Source organism: Achroia grisella, unplaced genomic scaffold (assembly GCF_030625045.1).
Source record: "Achroia grisella isolate CSIRO2021 unplaced genomic scaffold, CSIRO_AGI_Agris_v1 utg546, whole genome shotgun sequence".
Taxonomy (NCBI): domain Eukaryota; kingdom Metazoa; phylum Arthropoda; class Insecta; order Lepidoptera; family Pyralidae; genus Achroia; species Achroia grisella.
Genome location: NW_026712931.1, coordinates 4,544,539 through 4,566,113, shown reverse-complemented (window position 1 = coordinate 4,566,113; position 21,575 = coordinate 4,544,539). Strand labels below are relative to the sequence as shown.

At 30.7% G+C, this 21,575-nt stretch overlaps 2 protein-coding genes across 6 annotated transcripts in view; one reads left to right on the top strand and one right to left on the bottom strand.

Annotated features, from left to right (window-relative positions):
• LOC131848326 (divergent protein kinase domain 1C) overlaps window positions 1-7,841 on the top strand; it is a 75,086-nt gene extending 67,245 nt beyond the window's left edge. The window contains exons 4-6 of the mRNA XM_059198148.1: window positions 3,764-3,895; window positions 4,712-4,909; window positions 7,751-7,841. The gene's annotated coding sequence lies outside the window, so the exon portion shown is untranslated. The remainder of the gene's footprint in view (window positions 1-3,763; window positions 3,896-4,711; window positions 4,910-7,750) is intronic.
• Window positions 1-21,575, bottom strand: part of LOC131848324 (heparan sulfate 2-O-sulfotransferase pipe) — a 68,397-nt gene that overhangs the window by 21,263 nt on the left and 25,559 nt on the right. For all 5 annotated transcript variants that reach the window (XM_059198143.1, XM_059198142.1, XM_059198146.1 and 2 more), the window contains exon 3: window positions 10,721-10,860. In XM_059198143.1, coding sequence (XP_059054126.1) covers window positions 10,721-10,860 — 140 coding nt within the window. The remainder of the gene's footprint in view (window positions 1-10,720; window positions 10,861-21,575) is intronic.

Below are 21,575 nucleotides of genomic sequence, written 5' to 3'. Positions count from 1 at the left end.
GAATAGTTAATTTGGTTGTTTGTTTGTTTAGTTAAATGCTCTAATCTCAGCAACTACTGGTTCAAATTAAAAACTGTATTTTATTGTTGATTAGTTAATTCATAGGAATAGTAATACTAATAGAAGCAGAGCAGAAATAAAATGTTAAATATTTTAGAAAAAGAGATAATGTAACGCAAACAACAGCTACAAATATTAGGTAGATATGCAATATAAATGTAGCTACTATTAAATTAATTTACTATATTGTATATATCAATGAATTTTTAAAACTCGTAACTCTAAGGTTTGCAAGTAAATATAAAATATTGCAGGATACAATAGTTGCAATAATAATTTCTTAATATTTTTTCTGTTGAATGTGTATTTTGTACAAGATTTGAAATAATCAAAGATTGTTACTATAAGATTCTAAACATGCACCATCATTTTGGATACACCAAAATTAAGGTGTATGTGGATTAGAATCTTATAGTAACAATCTTTTAGAAATAACAGTGCAAGTATAACAATAACACAAGTAACTTATTGTAAATTTTATTCACTCACTGTTTTATAACTATCATCGCGTATCATTGCATTTGCGTGTATTCATTCTAAGTACATTGATATGCTCCCTTGACAAACACGCAGTAATTAGCAGTTAAATCTCAGATAAGACATCATTGTAATTTGTATACATAAATTAGTTTAACCTTATCCTTGAGGGACGTACTTGTAATATTGTATAATAAGACGTTTCCTTTATATTTTAGCCTGTCGTTGTCACTTAATGTGAATGGATATTTCCGCGTTGCAACCAAATAATACTTAGAAACGTAAAAATATAATAATTGTAAATATACCATGGTATATTAAAGTTTTTTAGTAACAAGCGTGTAAAAACTAACTGGCAAGTACGTACATACGTAGTTATGGTAATGGTGTTTTAATGGGCTAAACATTTTAAGAGGATGACAAATGCTATACGGTTATCTGGCAAAATTACATCATTGTACACGTAAGTAAGAGCTTAGGTGGTTATAAAACTTTGTGTGTACCTCGAAAATTTGCACTAATTATTTACCAGTTTTGTTTAGTGTGTGTCGAAAACGACGACTGACCTGTATCATTTGAACATAATGTAGTAACATGTCGAAATGTGATTTGATGACGATTTATGATAGATGACGATAGAGATGAGGAATCTCAATATATGTACGTTGAAGTGGAGTGGATTGTTTGTAATGCTTTTATGAGGTACACTTTGCGCAAAATCTCTGTATGTGTACAAAGTGTTGTCAACTTTAATCAAAATAATAAATAATAAACCTGACACAATTAACACAGCGCCATCTAGTCCCATGGTAAGCAAAGTTTATGTTTTGGGTACTAGACAATTGATATGAATACTTAGGTGTTTTTTTTAAATGCAGGCATAATATACAGGGAAAATACCCAGACTGATACAAACAATCGTAGTCATGAATACAAATGTTTGCACCGTACGAGGAATCGAATACGCGACCATCGGAAGTAAAGCGGTGTGTTAAATCGCTTGACCACTGAGGCCGAAATGTTCCTATATTAAAGTAGTTTAATACTACAACTACTTTACAACAGGTGGTGTAAACTAATCACGCAGGTAAAATAAAGTTTGAGGTTGTCATTTTTAAATATTGTATAGTGTATTTATATATTTTTTATTATCTACAATTACGTATCATATATTTGAGCTAGTCTTTTTATTATAACACAGTCTATTAGACTTTGTTAAAAGTATTACCTATTTCAGCCGGCTATGTAGTCTATGTTTAAGTTAAACGGTAGAAATAAGGCAGTGAAATTACAGAATAAGAGGTCATTATATCTTAATTTTCGGGAATAGTAACGCATGAGTTAATGTCGATGCTATAAAACATTCCTTCTTCAAGAGCTGCATTTCCTGTACATAAATATATATTCACATTGACACAGAAATCGATTGTACATCGTCAATATCCGATAGCAATCGTGTTACTTTCTGAGAAATGTTTGGAGGGTTAGATAGGTTAACGAGCCATACATGCGTTTATCTAACAAGCTCCTTTAAACAAAGTACATTTCTATTTGCCATATCTCTAGCAGACAAATTGTATACGATTGATTGAGCTGGTTGAGTTACGATTTGAGTCATCTGTCAATCGCCCACATATTTTTATTGTGTTATACTGTGAAACGTACTAGACATGAGTTTATATGAAATAATAATTATTTAATAATAGTCTATAAGAAATTATTTACGTTTAGTCATTTATTCATAAAACAATGACACAATTGTGTTTGAATATAAGTACAGTTCATTAAAAATATTGGTCTGAACAAGAATTCCTTTTGAGTAACCATAATATTAATTTATTTTTTAATAAAGATAAACTTCTAATGTCCTTCATGTCTGAGGTAATTTCAAATCAAATCAAAAATAATTTATTTATGTAACATCAAATATTCCCAATCGTCTAGATAGGGAATATTTGATGATATAAATTATTCCCTAATCTTAATATAATATTATAAATGCAAAAGTTTGTGTGTATGGATGTTTGTTACTATTTTACGCAAAAACTACTGAACCGATTTTGATAAAAGTTTACAGTAATAAAGCTTACGCATCAAAATAAGATGCAGCAAAATAAAAAATATATCCTATGTGTTAGGCTATATTTTTTATTGAATTTTAATACGGGTGAAACTGCGGCCACTACTTGTGATTCTAGAAAAATGTAATTACATTAACGTTACAAGAATTTTTTTTTATTAATTCTTACTTGCCTGATCCATACATGTAAGATTAAATTAAAATCAATAATTAATAATAAGTTATGTATTTGTGGTTAAATTATTAGATATTGTTACTTGCTATCTACGAGTAGATACATACGTATAATTGTACATACTTTGTTCTGGATATGCTATTTGTGGTTATTGGATATGCCGCACAGTAGAATGTGAAAAGTAATGTTCTCAATCTCACGTCTCATACTTGTTAAAAAATAAAACCTTTGTACATTTCATTCTAAGAGTAACGCATTGTGTGGTTTTTGTGGTTCACTCACTTTTACACGATATAAAGGTCACTTTCGCTACATTTTACAATAATAAAAAAAAAAAAATTAATTCTGTTATTTTTAACGAGATGTGATCGCGATACAAATACATTATACATACGGTGTACTTTATCATCATTTGTTTCCACTATAAGTTGATTATTGTATAGTTATTTTATTATATATATTGTTTATTGATGTTTTTTACACAGAGTATAATGGATGGTTTTATTTCTATTTTTTATTTTATATTATTTTTACAAGTAGAAGTACAAGTACTTTTGTAACCACTGAATATGTTAAACAACTAATGCTAAATGACTTATAGTGTTTACATGCATATATTAATTCATTGACTGCGTCGGTGGTCTATCATTTTAGCTAGCCGCCTTTTTTGTTACGACAGTCGCAGGTACAATTCTTCGCACAAAGCAAACATTTGTATTCATGAGTATGATCTAGGAATAAGGTCTAAGAATGCTCTATGTGTATAACGTATCCATATTTTTTATATAAATGTAAATATTTCTATCAGTAGTCCACACCCACAACAAGATTTGTTTAAATCCTCCTTTTTGAAATTTCCAGGACGAAGTTGCGCAGGTTAGGCAGTAAATTATATTATTTTTCAATCTTTTTGTTTATATCAAGCTTTTGAAACATTTGTATCTAAATGGACATAATATTTTTGTTCGCAGTATAACACGTGCCCAGGTAATTCAACGTAGTACCTCGACTGTGATATTTCACGGGTTCCACGGTAAAGACATTTCGAGGCGTGACTCGTCGCTAGCAGTACCGTACGATGGCCACGGCGTGAGCAAACGCCGGTAATGTTCACTTTAATGTCACAATTCGCATTTGAATACCGCAATTTTAATGAAAGCAATATTAGACCCAGTTTTAATAAGCTTTACATTCCAGGAAATGATAATAAATTGAATTTCGTATTTGGAATTTCAAGTTTGTTTCCGTGACATAACTAAAAAAGTATATCTGGTTTAGCTCAAGTGACATGACATGTTATAAGTGATATTTATATGAAGAAGACCGAATAATATATTTTAAATAATGTTGAATATATTAAATTTCTATGTAACAACGGAGAAAGTACATGATATTGTGCCTACTTATGATTTAATCCTGTGAAGATCATTAAAATTCCTCCTAAACCATGGATGGAAAAGAATTTAAATTGTAACGTACGGTGCAGTTACGTTTTGTAATAGAGTAAATGACCTGTAAAAACTTTATGTCCTCAATTTAAAAATAGCTACTTAATGGTTGTAATTAAATGCTTAAGTAATAGCCTTACATTTGTAATTAGAAGAACTAAAGTAACCCATTTCTGAGAACTCTATATGGATGAATAAAAAAGTAGTCTAAGTACTCATCTCTTTTTAAATTGACTTGGCTGTTTGTTTGCTTTCATAATACATTTACCTGGGTTAAGCATTAAAGTGGGCTAAATTAAAAACATGAATCAACCTCGGTCGTTGTGTACGTGACATTCTTTTAGTTTCCACGCAGAAGAAGTTACGTATACGTACTTGGTAATAAATAAAACCCTACTTACTGATTAACATTAATATTTAGTATGGTGATACTACAATTATAGATAGCAATAACCATTGTTAATTTAACAGGGATCTACAAAAGGAGCGAGGCTGCATTAGCGTCGTGACACAATGGGTCCAAGGGCCGATAAGCACGACACCTTCCGGGTCCTGGGAGCTGGGCTGCTTCGGATAAATTGCGGTCAATGACCGATCTTGTATAGACAGTACTCGACTATGGCTCTCTCTGTACAAAAGCATGATAAATAAATCACAATTAAACTTATAGTAAGTGTACTACACTTTTAATAAAATAATAATATATATTCATGGATGTTATCCTAGATGGGGTAGTTAGCGACATTGTTAACTCTATAAGTCGTTGTAAACACGATAATTGTTCTTTCCAAGTTTACTGGGCCTACGTAACTCTAACGTATCAGGGGAAGTTACCGTCATCTCTATTAGTAACTAAAATTGTTTTTTTATTTCAGTTGCATTATCTGAGAGTTAGTCTGAAATATTATCTATATTTCAGACTAACTCTCAGATAATTGGAATAAAGAGTTTTTTAGCCCAAATTACGAGATTCGAACTCACAACCTCTGGTATGCAAGTCATGTAGTAAACCACTGCGTTACAACAGTCTTAATTATACATTTTTAAGAATAACATAAATCCATATAATTACAACAAGTATACCTACTTGTAATTATGTAGTACAATAATTATTTATACATATATAATGCAGTAATTGCAGTTTTTATACGGCTTTAAAGAATGTTGATTTTACCTATACACGAAACCACTGTTACCTTTCCACACCTGAATTTGTACAAAATTACTTATTTATAGAATACATTACATTCTGTCACTTTTACAAATCGTTTCCAAACAACAGTTACGTAAACGTCGTTTCCTGAAACCAATGTACAAAATAAAATATATAATATAATAAAAGGAATATTTTGTTGAGTCTGGTACGTCATTTTGTAAGTCGTTTTGTCAATGAGATATTATACCAAACTTATACAACTCTCTCCATAAACTTGATATGATTTACGTTGGCATTTATTTGCACTCACACATATGTATATCTGATCTAATCAGACGTAATAATTAGATATATTGAGGGTGCATTCTGAACTGGTCTATATTAACTGTCGATTATATGGGATTTACAAATCTACACCAAAATACCAATGATAAATGCTTAGTATACGTAATTTGCAAAGTAAAAATATCATAACTCGTCAAATCTCTTAAAAACTTGAGACTGAAAATGGCCTCGTACCTACTAATTCCAAAATTTTCGAAATTGTATTATAAATCTAGTATTCGTTCCTGTAACTACAGTGTCATAAATGTAAATACTATATATATTTATGTATGTAGGTATGTTATAACAGTTTGAATGGTATTTACTTTCATACTACAATACCTTATTTATTATTTTTTCAAATGTTATACTCTATTATATAATATTTGTATTATTACTGCTATTTATTTTTTTAATTTATCTTCATTTTGGTACTATATGTATGAGTCTTATATTCGAGAGTTTTAATTTAATTGAATTCCTAAAAATACTGAATCGGTTGTATCAAATTTAACTAATATATTGCGTCACTTGTCCACAAATATGTGTTTAAGAAACGGAGTAGTAATTAAAATACTTAATATCATTAATATTACCGTATATTGCATTAAATCTATTAAAAGTTTATTTTTATAATACTAATATTATAGTATTTTTTTAACAATACCACAGAGAATCTCTTTATAGGCACATATTGGTTGGAAATGACCGTAGCAAATACAATATTATATAATACTACGTCTTGGATGTTCGATCGAAATAATAATACCTACTAATGGTAGCTTTATAGATAATATTGCAATAGTAGCTATTAGATAGTGAAGAATGCCTATTGCAAGTAATTGTAGACTAGTTGTTCGGAAATAATAAAAGCTTCCCTTCGATCATGAGAGAAAGCTCGGAAATGGGGTGATATCAGTTCATGCTTTGCCTTTTACAAAATTATTATTATCGAATATATTGTATCTGCCTTTTACCTAGCATCAACCGGTTTATAAATGGAGAGATTTCCAATTCGCCACATTTTTTCAGTTATCATTGTCAATTATGACTCAAGTGAACGGTTTCCGATTATTTTTTGGTATTCATTATTTCCGTGTTGGCCCGACACTCACGTCACAATAAAATGTGTTTTTATTTAAATAAAACCTTCTACACATATGGTAGAATAGAAATAGGTGTATACTATTTTAAATATTTTTCACGGTTGTTTACAATTACATACATAATGTACATATATGTAAATTGAGATATTTACCATGATAATATTATAGAGATCAGGACGTTCGTAACGTCCTGATTCAGAATATACTCTATAATATATTATATTACTCTATAATAACAGAATAGAAATATTGGGAGCACTTGAATAATATTATCAATGTGGGTAATAAGTGAATGATAATTCTAAATTATTTATTAAAAATAGGTAAATTGAAATTGATAATATTATATCAGGAAACACATAAATTATTTCATTAATCTCGATCTACTTTTGAATGAAAAGTAGCTGAGGTTAATAGCTATAATGTCATCAGGTTGATCTGGTATCATTATAATTCAATATTTTTGGATTGTGGCAAAAATACAGCAAGTGAAAGTTACAAACTCGAAAACTATTCGTTGCAAACGAATAGTTTTAGAAATCATGTTGGAAAATACGAGTAGATTAGATATGTTAGCTAAAGCTAAGACATTTCACGTAATGCATGTCCAGTGAAATTTTTTGAAGCTACGAATGAAAAGCTACCTATTAATTATCCTAAACAATAGTTTACCTTATATTTGCGAAACTCTTAATGAGTGTGACAGGCTCAGTTGCGACTTAACTTAAAACTAATTAGTTATATATCATACAAATAATGACAGCACTGTCGTCCAAGAAATTTCCTAAGCACAAAAGATAATAAATTGTGGTCTGTTGCGTGCCTGATCTGTGTAACCGAGTCAATGACAGCTAACGGCATTGAGTACGGATCAGTATGAGATTAACGATTTTCATATTAATCGCATTATATTTTACTAAATAGGTCCATGTTTTACTTCGTTTGGGTCTCGTACATAGAAAACACAACAATGCACGCCATCAAAAAGCATGATATCGTCGACCACATATGGACCAGTAATAACCTGATTTTGAGGGTGACGCAGCTGGAATCGAGTCACTATGCAAGTATTAAGGCGTTTGTTGCGCGGGTCCGGATCATCATGCTGCTTACCATCATGAAAGAGGACTACTGGCCGAAGTTGTATCGGTGCTACCGTGGCATATTGCCGTCATCAGTGCCGTGACTATGAGACGATTTATATTTTTACTATTATTTCATATGTACGTTAGTCTCTAAGTTATACATAATATGAGCCATAAGTAGTTTGAATGAAATAAAATAAAATTATAAAAATATTTTTTGGTAATACAATCATAAAAGCTAAAGATATATAAAGTGAATGTAACTATATTATACTGACTGTATTTAGTAATATATTATGTTATCTGTGGTAATATTTAAAAATGTAAATTTTTCGGATTTCAATGGTTTTCATGATACACTTGGTCATAGATGTTAAAGTAACTATTGAGTAACTTATATCGCATATAATGTGTAAACTAAGTGATTTCTGATTTAAAATAGTTAAATATTTCTTCCTTATACCCTATATCTAGATTAAAGTTCACAGGATGTCTTTGAACTCTACATGATACAGTCCACTAAACCTCACTGTATTTATTAGCATAATAACCCTAGTTATGCAATCGAATGATAGGGTAATGATCTCAAAAAGGGGCAATTTACACTATGTCGGTACAGCGTGCTGCCCAGTGCCCGGCAATCAAGTATAATTGCTATGTTTAACGCGATAAGTGTCAGGTATAAAATAATTTGATAACTGTTTGCTTGCTAACATCTCGTAGTTTTCGTGTGTTATTATTATCTTTCTCGATCTTCATTTCATGGATTAGTGAATCGCGAATTACTTCAACAGTAATTTTATCATCAATACTGCACAACCTATCTAGCGTAGTGGTTTTATAATGTTGTTCGAGAAAATTTTACAGGTTTGCAGACAAAAATACCTGCACGTATAACACTAATACATCACAATACACAGTAAACAATATCATTCTAATATAAATCTACAAACTTCTAAATTGCCAGAGGTATTCTAATATACATATATATAAGTACTATAATAGTAAGTTTAGTGTTAGGTGAGTACCGTATAATACAATGTTGCAATTTTTATACTATTTACTGTTCTATTAAAGTTACTGTTTAGGATGTGTGCGTTTAACTGCCATTACGTCATAATTATGATACTTAGAACATTCCTCTTTTTGCGTCAAGGGGTTAAAAATAGGTTTGATTATACATCACGCGTACATGATTATATGCTGTTTCTCGTTAGTTACCTATCTAAACATATTATTATGTACATTCATGGTCTGAAGCTGGCTGTTTAATGTTTTTTCAATTGATTTAAAAAAGGAGGAGGTACTGAACCTAATAGATATTTTTTGTGGTGTAAAAAAGTCAAGCAATAAATTTGATTATTTTTACAGTATAATATATACGTGTATTTATAGATTCTAAGAAAAGAACTTTTACAAGACTATATTATTTTAAATAACTAAACGAACGAATATAATCACAAGATTTGGAATCGATATCCTATACAAGATTTACTTCATTACATCTGTAGTCAGTAACATGTAGATTATCCAATAAGGAAGTTGTATACTGGCGAAATTGTTATCTGCGTAGATAAACGCATGTACGCATCATACTCATAGACGAGTAGACTGCTACGAGTCATTGCGGTTGCCCCAACAACATGGGAAACATGCCGACACAATTTACCTTACCGCATTAAAAGTACTGTTATTTGCTTACCGCAAATAAAATAAATACAAACTGTGAACTTAATATAACAATATTTGGACTTATCCGCACGGAAAAACGTAGAGAAACAAATCAATTGTGAACCGCGATTTCCCATGGTTGGGATTATAAAACGAAGGGAGCCAGTGAACGGTATCGGAATGATTCAGAGAATGTTGACTATAAAATATTTTTTTCGTGCTAGTGAAAGTTTAGACGAGTTCCCGTGATGGTGACCGTAATGTCAAGTACACACGCGACGTGACGCGACATGCCGTCAAACGCTGACTCTTCCACTCTACTTTATCTCTCCGTAAAATAGGACAACGTCTATTAATCATTATGAAACACAGGTTTGGATACAACGCAAATTTTTAAATTTGGGACATAGAAATGCAATGTTCTTGATGCCCGATGGACAAGAAAGGCCATACTTTATATAGTTCTGGGTAGGCTGTTCAATTGTCTTGAATTGTTATTGTTTAAAATATATTTCTCTAATTTATAAGAACAGTATTGAATAGTTGTCTAGACTATAGAAAAAATATAAATTAAACATCAGCCCTTTAAATTTTATTTTATAACTGTATTTATTATAGTTATAACTTAAAATTTAAAGGGCGATGAATAAAAACGAAATGTTTATCATTTCGTTTTAATTTTATCCTTCATTATTTTTATAGATATTTATCTTGGATTTATTCTACGCTTCTTTACTTTTAAATTTCCAAACAATGTCACACTATTCTCACCAGAAGGTAGGTATACAATTGTAGAGTAATCGTACGTCCTTAATTCCAAATTTATTTCCATGACGTAACTGTCTGATACATTTGAATATTTGATGGTGTCTGTGGTCTAACGGTTTAGCACATCGATTTAATTTCGATGGTCGCTGGTTCGATTCCTCGTACAGGCTAACAGATTGTATTCATGAGCACGATTGTTTCTACTGGTCTGGGTGTTTTTATGTGTATTATGTACGTATTTACAAAAAAAGTATTTATATTAGTCGTGTTGTACCCATATTACAAGCACTGCTTAGCTTGGAAGTAAATGGCGCTGTGTGAACTGTTCAGGCTTATTATTATTTATTAATTAGTACATTGATGTACTTACTGTCTGTGAGGTGGTTGAAGGCTGTGATGTCATCGTTAAGGCGTCCCTGCATACGCCGGAGCTTAGTACTCAGATCTCGAGTATGGAGAAACAGGAACAGAGTGCATGACACCGCCACTAGTGCCACTAACTCGCTAGTCCTATAAAGATAATACACTTATTTATTAAATGTTTATTAATTAAAACTAGTTTTCACCCAATGGTCGAAACTCGGTCATACTTTATTTAAATTATAAGGTCTTGTATCCATTGTCAAAGACTACACTTTATGCATGTCTGCATGTCCAATACAATGTATGTAATGTTTTATTATTGACTTAACGTATTTTTATGAATAATTAACAAAAAATATAAGCATTCAGCACTCCGTCTCTACACATATATAAACAAGAAGTCTGAATTACATACTCCTCTTTACGGATAGAGGAGCAGTTTTCATAAAAAGCGTAAGAACGGGAACAAAGTTTTTGATTTACGTATTAATATAATCATACTATATATAAATAACTACAATGAACACAACATACAATTTTTTTACCAAAGCAGCTTTGTACGAATGTCGTCTGCGTTATCTTTTTCTACCATCTATTATTTATTATTAGATGGAAACTCCACCGGCTTGTTTATCATTGCAGTTACATAACAAAATACAAAACGTATATTTTTACATAGAAAAAAAACGCGTTAATGTTAATGCTCCAGTAATCAACACTTTGCAACATGAAAAGGATGCTGTACTATTTCCCTCATTAACACTATCTATCAGCTGAAGTCTAATTCTATGCCGGCGCTAGATGAACAGTATATACCGCGTGGTAATAAATGTAAAAATATACAATATACATGTAGTTCCTATCAGATACACATAATTATATGTGAGAACTACGATGTCACGACAAGTGTAGACATGGGACACTCTTAATAAAGACCTTTGTCTCCTATACGCTTGTCTGGGTGGGTAAAACTAATGGGCAATTATTTCTCGCTACTACTACTCATATATTAACATTTTTGTTCATATTATTTGCAAATAATAGGTAACTGTGTACCTGTATTATAATTTCGTCTTAAGCATGTTTATTGCGATATTCAACCTACCATAGATATATGTATATATAATTGCAATTACTTTTTATTTTATGTAATCTACAAATTATATGGAATGTTTTTATGAAATCAAAGTAAAATATTTTCATTCATGTTGCAGGCTCTTATGATGAGTCAAATCTAATTTACCTCGCTGATCTGTAATAGTTATTAATCAACTGGCAATTCTTTTGTGGACTCCCGCGATACAGGTTCGCCTAGTACGGGGTTTAATGTATAATAAACTTTATAGTATTTGTATGTTTTAAAATAAATAAATATTTATTCTGAATGTAAATAATATAAGGTCGCGAGTAAGAATTAGCTACTACTGTGTTATTGTAATATAAGTTATATTATTGTAAACATATAGTTATTTATATATGTAGCTAGTTATTACTATTAAGCCTTCTAACGGAACATATTTAAAGCTTTTAAGTCCTAATTTACGTAGCTTTTAGCGTGCATGAATCATGGTATATATTACAAAGCTTTTTAATAGCTTTGGGCCTTCATTCAATATTTGCCAAATTAATAAAATGAATAGATAATATTAATATTAATGCTGTATTTGCGAATGTAAATAAATATCATCTGTATATTAATACGTGAATCAAAACTTTGTACCCCTTTTTACTAAATGTGCGCGGTTTTTTTTAAATGTTTTAACATTAAATCAATAAAAATAAATACATACACCAGGTATTCGACATACGAATACATATATACTTAAGAAAAAAAAGCAAACTCAACGTGAGCTAAATACAGCTTTAAGCTTTTTAAGTATGTGAACTGTATTTAGCTCATGTTGAATTTGCTGTGACAGTAAAGAGGCTAAATAATAATTTATAAAATTTGAATCAGGTTTGTTAATAGTATTTAGGTAATCATCGACGAATTAGCCACAAATTGAAAGAAGATTAACAGATACTTATGTCGCCAGATTTACGTAATCTACAGGGTCATATGAGTCAGGCTAAGCTCTGTTTAACCAAAACACTCTATTGATAATTACTATAAAAGACAATATATCCAAGACTATAGAAATACACTATATTATAATCGGTGTGTAACTAATAGACCTTAGACAATAGTGGTAATAGCTTCGAAGCGATGCTATTTTTAAATTCATTATTATCTTTAACGGTGACGAACAATGGGGTTTCCATAACAAAAATCCATTATTAAGCATTAACTTGAAACTACTGTGGCACAGTACTTGTGTGGAAACAAATACTCGAAGCCTCAATTTGTCTAATAGAATTGAAAGTTTACCAATTTTCTAATTACTGAATATATGTAGACACCCGTAACTAACTATGCGTGCCACTCCATAAGAATAACAACTTATTTACGTCCATCTATGTATTTGGGTCTCCGTAAGAAGAGTATATTATTACATACTAGTACAACATTAATTAGGTGGTTTGGTTTTATGTCAACCTTTTTTCGCCTGTACTTAAGTACCTAGAATTCTTTTCGTCAACTTTTATGACATACTACAACACTTAGACTAAATGAACAATTCTTTCTCCCATCAGTCTTTCAATTTACAAATATATTACAATTACTGTATAGGAGTTTTATCCTTCCTTGCTCCGGAAGTTTTGCAAGTAATTTGGCACGCTTAGGATTATGTTTATAACAGAACGTTAAGCTGAATGTTACATAAGCTAAACTCTTATTACATTCCAGAATTAATTCGAGTACGTTTTAGTAGTGTCACTATAATATTCAAGTACGTAATACCCAGAAGAGTAACCAGGAAAAGGCGAACTAGGCGAAAACAAGTAGTATCTAGTTAAATGTGTATATCTAAAACTCTACGTATTACGTATACTATCAACTACTAGTGCAATATTGATCACCTTAAATGATTCACAGTATTCACATTATGTAGCATAAATATAATTCACATGAATTGCCCATTTATAATCCAATAACTAGCTAGGAGTACGCATTGTACGTATGTAATTCTAAAAATTATCTATTCGTATCATGCATACGATTATATAGATCAAATTAATGTTGAATATAAGTTACATACAATACATATAGGTCAATAATCCACAATCATAATTACATTTCCTAAAACAAGATGCTCATTTTCCTGTTCCGTTTTACTACATTAATTATTTTATTCTAATTATAGCCTATCAACTTCTCTAAAATTAGCCATGTTTAATGTATAAGCATTGTGACAAGTATGACTAGATGGATAGACATTAATTAACTGAACATGAAGCTAATGTTAATATAAAAAACTAACCAAAACATGCGGATTAGTTATCGCGTTTATTGTAATATTATATATCTAAAATAATTTATTTTATATCTAAAATATCTGTACCTTTTTCCATCTTTATTTTTCCAAATGAATGACTAAATATGAAACTGTGTTTGTCAGTCTCTCTATCTTCCTCCTAGTTTGTTACTTTGTTATAACAAAATGGCTGAACGAAAATTAATTAAATTTCATGTGAGAGTGATAATAATTAAATTGTGGTATATTACGATGATAGATACAGGTTCACATTTATCTTAAAAAAAACAGACAATGTCGAAGGTAACGGTCAGTTATTTGACATGATTTTAATACTAAATTAGTTATGCGTATGAAGAATATCTGTAGGTATAAATTAGAATTTATTTCGTATCACAGATACCGCAATTAATTTCACGAAATCAACTATAACTGACAGTAATTACATGACCGATCTTTTAATAAAAAGTAACCTCTTGTTTCTTGCTCAGATAATTTTTATATTGTTAATGATACCCGTAAAGATTTGCGAATTCATTTCATTATAAGCTATGTGCATATCTAATAGATAGGTACTCTCTAAACTTTTCTATAACTAATTAATTTAAAAACTATTTTTAGCAACTTGATTAAAATTTATACATAGACGTATGAACCTTCATAGGTCTAATATGTATTACTAGTTGTTTTTATTAGCTGTAGGAGAAGAAAATAAATATAGTTAGAGAAATTAAAGCATAAATTACATTTTAGCCCTCTAGAATGGCAAGGCATGAGTAGTATCAGACTTGCCACATGTTGCCGTTAAGTACCTGGAACTGTTCGTGTATATTAGCGACGATTGTCGCTTACCGTCTGGTAAGACTTTTTGCCAATCCGATTGCATATTTTTTTTGTAAAAATTTTATCATAATTTTATATCCTTAGTCCATTTTGCCCATTATGTTGGTTAATTAGATACATCTTAGATTTAAAGAAATAAAAAATAAGAATATCTTGTTTTAATCAGGGATGTCAATAGATAGTCTGTGGTTGGGAGACTCTATAGTGCACAAACAAAATATCGTGTGAAGTTCCTTTCGCTTTAAAGTAAGTAATAAGTATAAGCTGTAGATTGTCCTTTCACATTGTAACTTTCAGCTTTCTACATTTTTATCCATAACATATTGAACGGTATACACTCTGAATGAGTGAATACCGTTCAATATGTTACATTTTATAAATTGTATTTCTGTTGTTCTTGTATTGTCATTCATTGAATATAGTGTTTATCTCCATCAACCATAGTTTTTTTTTTATAAAATCATAATAATACAATATTATTATAAAAAAAAACAGTACATAAAAAACCATAACTAAGAATGTTATTATCTTATTTTAGTAAATTATTGAGATTTCTGTCAGTTCTGACAGAATCATTCTTTCTTATATTTTTTGTTCATTCGTTCACATACCGATAAACTTATTAAATGTAAACCTAAAAAGATTTCAGTTGGAGGTAATTAAGCCACGATATTACCATTTCAAGAATTTAATAATATCTTGGTTGAATAAACAGTACAATATATTTTATTATATCTTATAAAGAAACTGTGAAAAACGTTATTCATTTTATTAATAACCGAATTAAAACTTGAACACCGTACTTTTTTAATTGAACTACCAGTATTACAGTACTACTGTTTACCAGCCACGGTGATCGCGTTTTGATAGCAATGCCGATGTTTTGATAAATTCACGAAAACCAATGATTAAAATATTAAATAAAATTTCAGCCTAAAATTGATGATTTGAATTGTGCTTATTAAATAACATTGAATTATATATGTTGGTACCAATTATATTATTCATTATTATTATTATTAAAAGATAGTGATGAAGTATAAATATTATATATTAGCGACATTAAACCTACACCTATAAAGGAAGCTAATTTCCTTTGAATTGAAATCCAGTGCATTACATGTCTTCCAAGTAGAATTCATGACATTAGTGAGATATACATCATTAACCGGTTATCTTTGGCGGTATCTGAAAAAGTAAGTATCTTAAAGTGGAGGTAGGTATACAAATATCTTTATACAACGATACACTAACACTCTGAATTTAATGTAAGAATTAATTCAATTTTAACAGAAATAAAAATAAATATTAAGTAATAACCGGACTAAGCATTAGAGAGTTTTTTGAACTATTAATTTTGTAAAATTTATTCATTTCGTAATGAAGAAATTACCTACTAGTAGAAATCTGAGGAATACCCTCAGATTTCTACTTAGAAGATTCTCTTTACAAAGCTATATATAGACGACACAGTACCATCGACTTCCAAGCTTGACCTTGGGTAATTGATGCCTGATATAAATATTTAAGTACATATTTTTTGTAAATACTTATATATATACAGAATAAAACTCTGCCAATACAAACAAGCATGATAAGATAGGCGGTGTGCTATACCGCTAGACTACCAAAATAGTTCAAGTTTTAATAATGAGAGAAAAAAAATTCCTATATGATATACTACGATATTTTATCAAAATATAGTAATGTCGGATAGAGGTAAAATTATAATTATAACCTATTGTTATTGCCTTGTAAATATAAAAAAATATATAATAACTTTATTCAATTGGAGGACATGTTAACGCCATAATATGTATGTAGGCAACTTGGCAGTGAATAAAAAAGAAAGTGTAGTGAATAATATTATCGTATTAAACTTACGTGGCTTGACACTTAAAGTGCTTATAAATATATGGAGTTATACACAATTAGACGGCATCCTTGTGGTTTGACGCTCGCTGTACTTGCCATTATGGTGGAGCTTTTTTTACAAAAATGCAATAGTATACGCTGGTGGTTACTACATTCTCCCTAATTGAATTTAAACTGTGTTAAATGAAACTGTGTTTTTGTAATCATTCACAAGCTCATTTCAAAAGAAGAGCTGAGTTTCCTGACACTTCTTCTTAGCAGGTAAGCACTTACTTGCGGTACATTTGACATATCATAAGAGTTTGTATAGACCTACATGAGTAAATATATTTTATTCCTATTAGAAAATGATTATTGCTAAAATGTTTTATAATGCTTTAGTCAAATAGAGAATTCTGGAGGGAAAATTTGAGTAAAGTTATTGTGTGTTTCTGTTTGCAGAATGATATGAATTACAACTGTACTATTAAATCAAGTTAATATAATAAAATATCTTATATTTTACATTATGATCATATTCCTAATCAGTATTATTTTTATCATGTGATGCTCGTGTTATCATTTAGGTATGCTTTGCCAATTCAATGGATTAAAATGTTATGTCGCTGGTTCCTGTAATTTGGTATATGTAGAAAACTATTTAATTATATCTTTGTCGATTTAATTATCTTAACAACAAAGAAGTTGCTGTGACAACAATATTGTGAGCAAGTATATAACTTATAAATAAGTCTTATCATGTTTTTTAACTAAATAAGACTGTGATAATGTACTGATATTATTTATATTGATTAATTTTTCAGGTTTAGCTTCGAATGAGAACTAACTCTATGGCTTGGAATGCGTCCAGTTCTCACCGGTGCGCAGTGGCGAGGTGCGGGATATCTGCGTTCATTGGCAGCGTTCTCTGTATTTTTTACATCAATTGCATTATCATAGATATATCGAGAGAAAACGACAGAAAAAGTTATACAATAAACTTAGAAGTGGATCAATAAAAGATGTGACTATTTTTGTTGTAGCTAATGGATTTTCAGGTTTTATTTTGTTGACCATAAACTCTTGAATTCGTGAAAATGAGAGTACTTTTTATTTAAAATTGTTATAATCGAATTTGGTTAATCATCAGTTAAGGGGGTCTTCCTATGTGATGGGTTGAAAAAATAGATTTTTTTTTTCATAAATTGCTCCCTTAACATGTCTAGAATACGGTAGTAAAGCGATTTTAGAAAATTCGAAGTCGTTCTAAAGATACAGCAGGTAAAAGAAAGAGCGGTTCGGAGCGGTGAGTTGGCAGTTAGAGACCGGGCCTATTGTGTACCGTCGGCTTTATACCTGGCCTCCCTTTTATTAATATATTTGTTTATACAAGTTTAGACACGTTTCTACAGACTTAAACAGAAATTTCTATTGTTATAATATTTTACCGAAGTTATTTTAGTCTATCCAAGAAAGTTATCCAAGAAATTACAAAATTCTACGGATTAGCAATTCGACGCCATCCAGATTCGCTTGAAGATATGAGAAAGGAAGTTTGGGCAACGTACTATCACAAATGTTCTTCTGATGAAAACCCTCAGCATCAATTTTGTCCAGAAGGCGAAGACAGTTGGTGTAAATGGCGTAAGGCTGAAGCTAATAATGAACTGGACCAATTTCATCACGATAAACCACCTCTAATTCCGCAAGTCCAAGAAGCTATCAAACCGGTTTTCGAAGATTTATCGAAAGACGAATTATTAATTCGTTGTTTAGGAGCAGAGACACAAAACAATAACGAATCTTTGAATTCTTTGATTTGGACTTTCGCTCCTAAACATCTTCATTCTGGTCCCAAAGTTGTTGAAATTGCTAGCTACTTAGCAGTTATTATCTTTAATGAAGGTTTTCAAGGTATTTTAAAAGTTATGTCGATTATGGGATGCCCTGTTGGTCGTGAAGCCCAAGCGTATGTTGAGAAACGGGATGAAAAGCGAATCTTACGCTCTGAGCGGCGCGTAAGTGATGTCGTTAAACAAGCCAGGATTGACTCAAGAGCTGAACAATCTGCTTTAAAAGAGTTTCACGAGGAAGAGGAAGGAATACTCTATGGACCAGGCATCGCCGATTGAGAGTAAGTTGATATTTTAATAGTTTTTAACGGACTTGAAACTTTAAACGCGTTTTTCTCAAAACTGTGTTTTTCAAACTTTCCTCCATTGTATCTCAGAAACGGCTGGACCGAATTACTTGAAATTTACAGGGCACACTCAATATATGTAAACGCATGGAATGAACTATTATCAATCGAAAATTTTCAAAACTTCGATTTTTTTATAGCAAAAACAAAAAAAAAAAAACGCCTAATTTGCAACTTTTATTTCAAATGTCTATCAAAAATCCAATTTTTTTTATATTCATTTGATTATAGGTCATTCCGTGCTTTTAAGCCTACATATTATAACGCCGTTTTTTTTTTTTTTTCAGATAAGCCGATCAGCCGGAATCGTGGAGGAAGTGGGAGCTCTTTTTTTCGAGGCGGGGGTGTTCAGAGCGCTGTAACTCTAGTTTGACTGAATATTTTTAGCTGAAATTTTATATTTATACTGTCCAAATATGTGTTAATAAATGATAAAAAAACTTGAAGCTCTAAATATTTACTGGTCGTAGAAAAAAAATCCTAAAATATCCCTAAAAAACAGGCCGTCACATAGGAAGACCCCCTTAAGGTATTGCTTACGTAATATAAGCAAAAAGTATAATTGAAAGCACTTACTTTTTAATATCGTTTAAAAATGGAATACCTTAAACTAAATAGTTTCCAGATCTTTGCAAACGCAATACTTTGTGTGAACACGTTAATTTATAATCTATTTTTCTAAAAACCTAACCTAGTATCTGACAACCCTTTCGTATAGGTCTATCTATAAACTCGTAAATGCAAAACGCGTGCGTACACTTTCCCGCAACCGCAGTGTGTCACTGGCATTAATAAAAGCAAATTTACGAGATAGCAATTCGTGTTAATGACTGCGAAATTAATTCAAAACAAGTTTATCAGGTTACCGGCATTTAAAAATATAAAAATAAGGGAATTTATAATATAAATACCTTTGTCAGCTTTATGATAATATCTTATTTACATTATAAAATACAAAATTGTTTGTACAATTTCATGATTATAAACCTTTAATATTAATAAAGTTCCCAATAAATACATTATTTTTTTAATATTTGAATATCATAGATTTTCTTAATTTACGTAATATATAAAACAACTATAGAGAGAATATACCTGTGACTAACAGACAAACATACACGATATGATCCGTCTAAACAGACGTGAAACGCTAGAAAATCATATATTATCCTAAACGAACAAAGAAAAATGAAAATAAATTTAAACTATAAATAACCTATAGCCCAAATCAATCAGACATCAATCTCTCAGCATGCGTTGCATTTTATCACTACCTGTACAATATATCTATGTAAACATTTGTCTACTCCACAATCTATCACGTCAGAGAGTATTGTGTGTACCTAATTGGAGAGGATTAAAATACGTGTAAAATTCAAGGCGTTTATTACAACTCCAAATATAAAGTCGTTGTTAAAAATTTATTAGTTTTGAGTGTGATCTTTGTCACATATCATATCAATTCATATTATATTACACATTTCCATAAACAATTTTTACATATGAAAGTTAAAAATTCATAGACCCTATATAATATCCCACCCTTTTATTGCTGGGATGTCAAAATAATACTAGAATAAAACACATTACATCAATGCAAGATAAGAAATTAGAAATTGAACTAGAGCTAACCATTCGACCAGAGTTTTAACACACTCTTCGACCCCCATCCCATTCAAACGGGGATTGAAATTACAACGCTCTGAGCCTAGGTCTTCACCCCTACTCGTACCACCAGACTGAAGTAGTAACCGTCTGGCAGAAGCCTTTCGAAGGTTTGGAGTGCCCTCTATAGTCACCCCTACTCTCATGCTGTTAGAATTAGAATAGTTCGAAAATACAGTGTTATAAGATGTCATTCCCGGAAGTGCGGTGTTAATGGGTTGATATAAAATTATCTGAATAAAGTGTTTTTACTGCATTAAGAAGGACCATTAGGGAGTATAGTACTTAGAAAGCAAATAGATTTATGTATCGATCCGGTGTAGGCTAGGCTGGAGATTGGAAAGTTAGGTGCAGCCCACCCGACAGGTTGCACTTGCAGCTTTCTATGCGAGATGCGCTTTCTGATATCAAACTTGCTATAAATATCGTAATGTTCTCTCTAATAGTTTTGATTTAAAGATTTTAACCGTTATGAATTTCTATTGTAAATATATAGATAGTTCATATCTATATCAATATTATATTGTACTTATATAGTTATAATAATATGTAATATTTGATAATCTTAATATTTTAATACAATAATAATAATCGTCTTAACTTGTCTCAAATAATAAATTACAACAATTCCTGCTAATAATAAAATTTTGAAGTATTAATCGACACAAAATGGTCTATAGCTCAGAGGGGGCAGTGAGTCCACTCTCTCTGATATTAGCACATTAATTAAAGATGACGATATAAAACAATTATGGTTCTAACTTATTTTATTCTAAAAGTAAAATGTATTATATGTTTTACTTCTTTTTTATGTAATTGGAATGTAAAACAACATGCCGCCCCACCTGATGATAACCGCGGCCTATACACATGTACATCACTATGTAAATCATGATAAACGTGACATTGCCATTCCAGAGTACTCTAATCCTGTATTTACGACC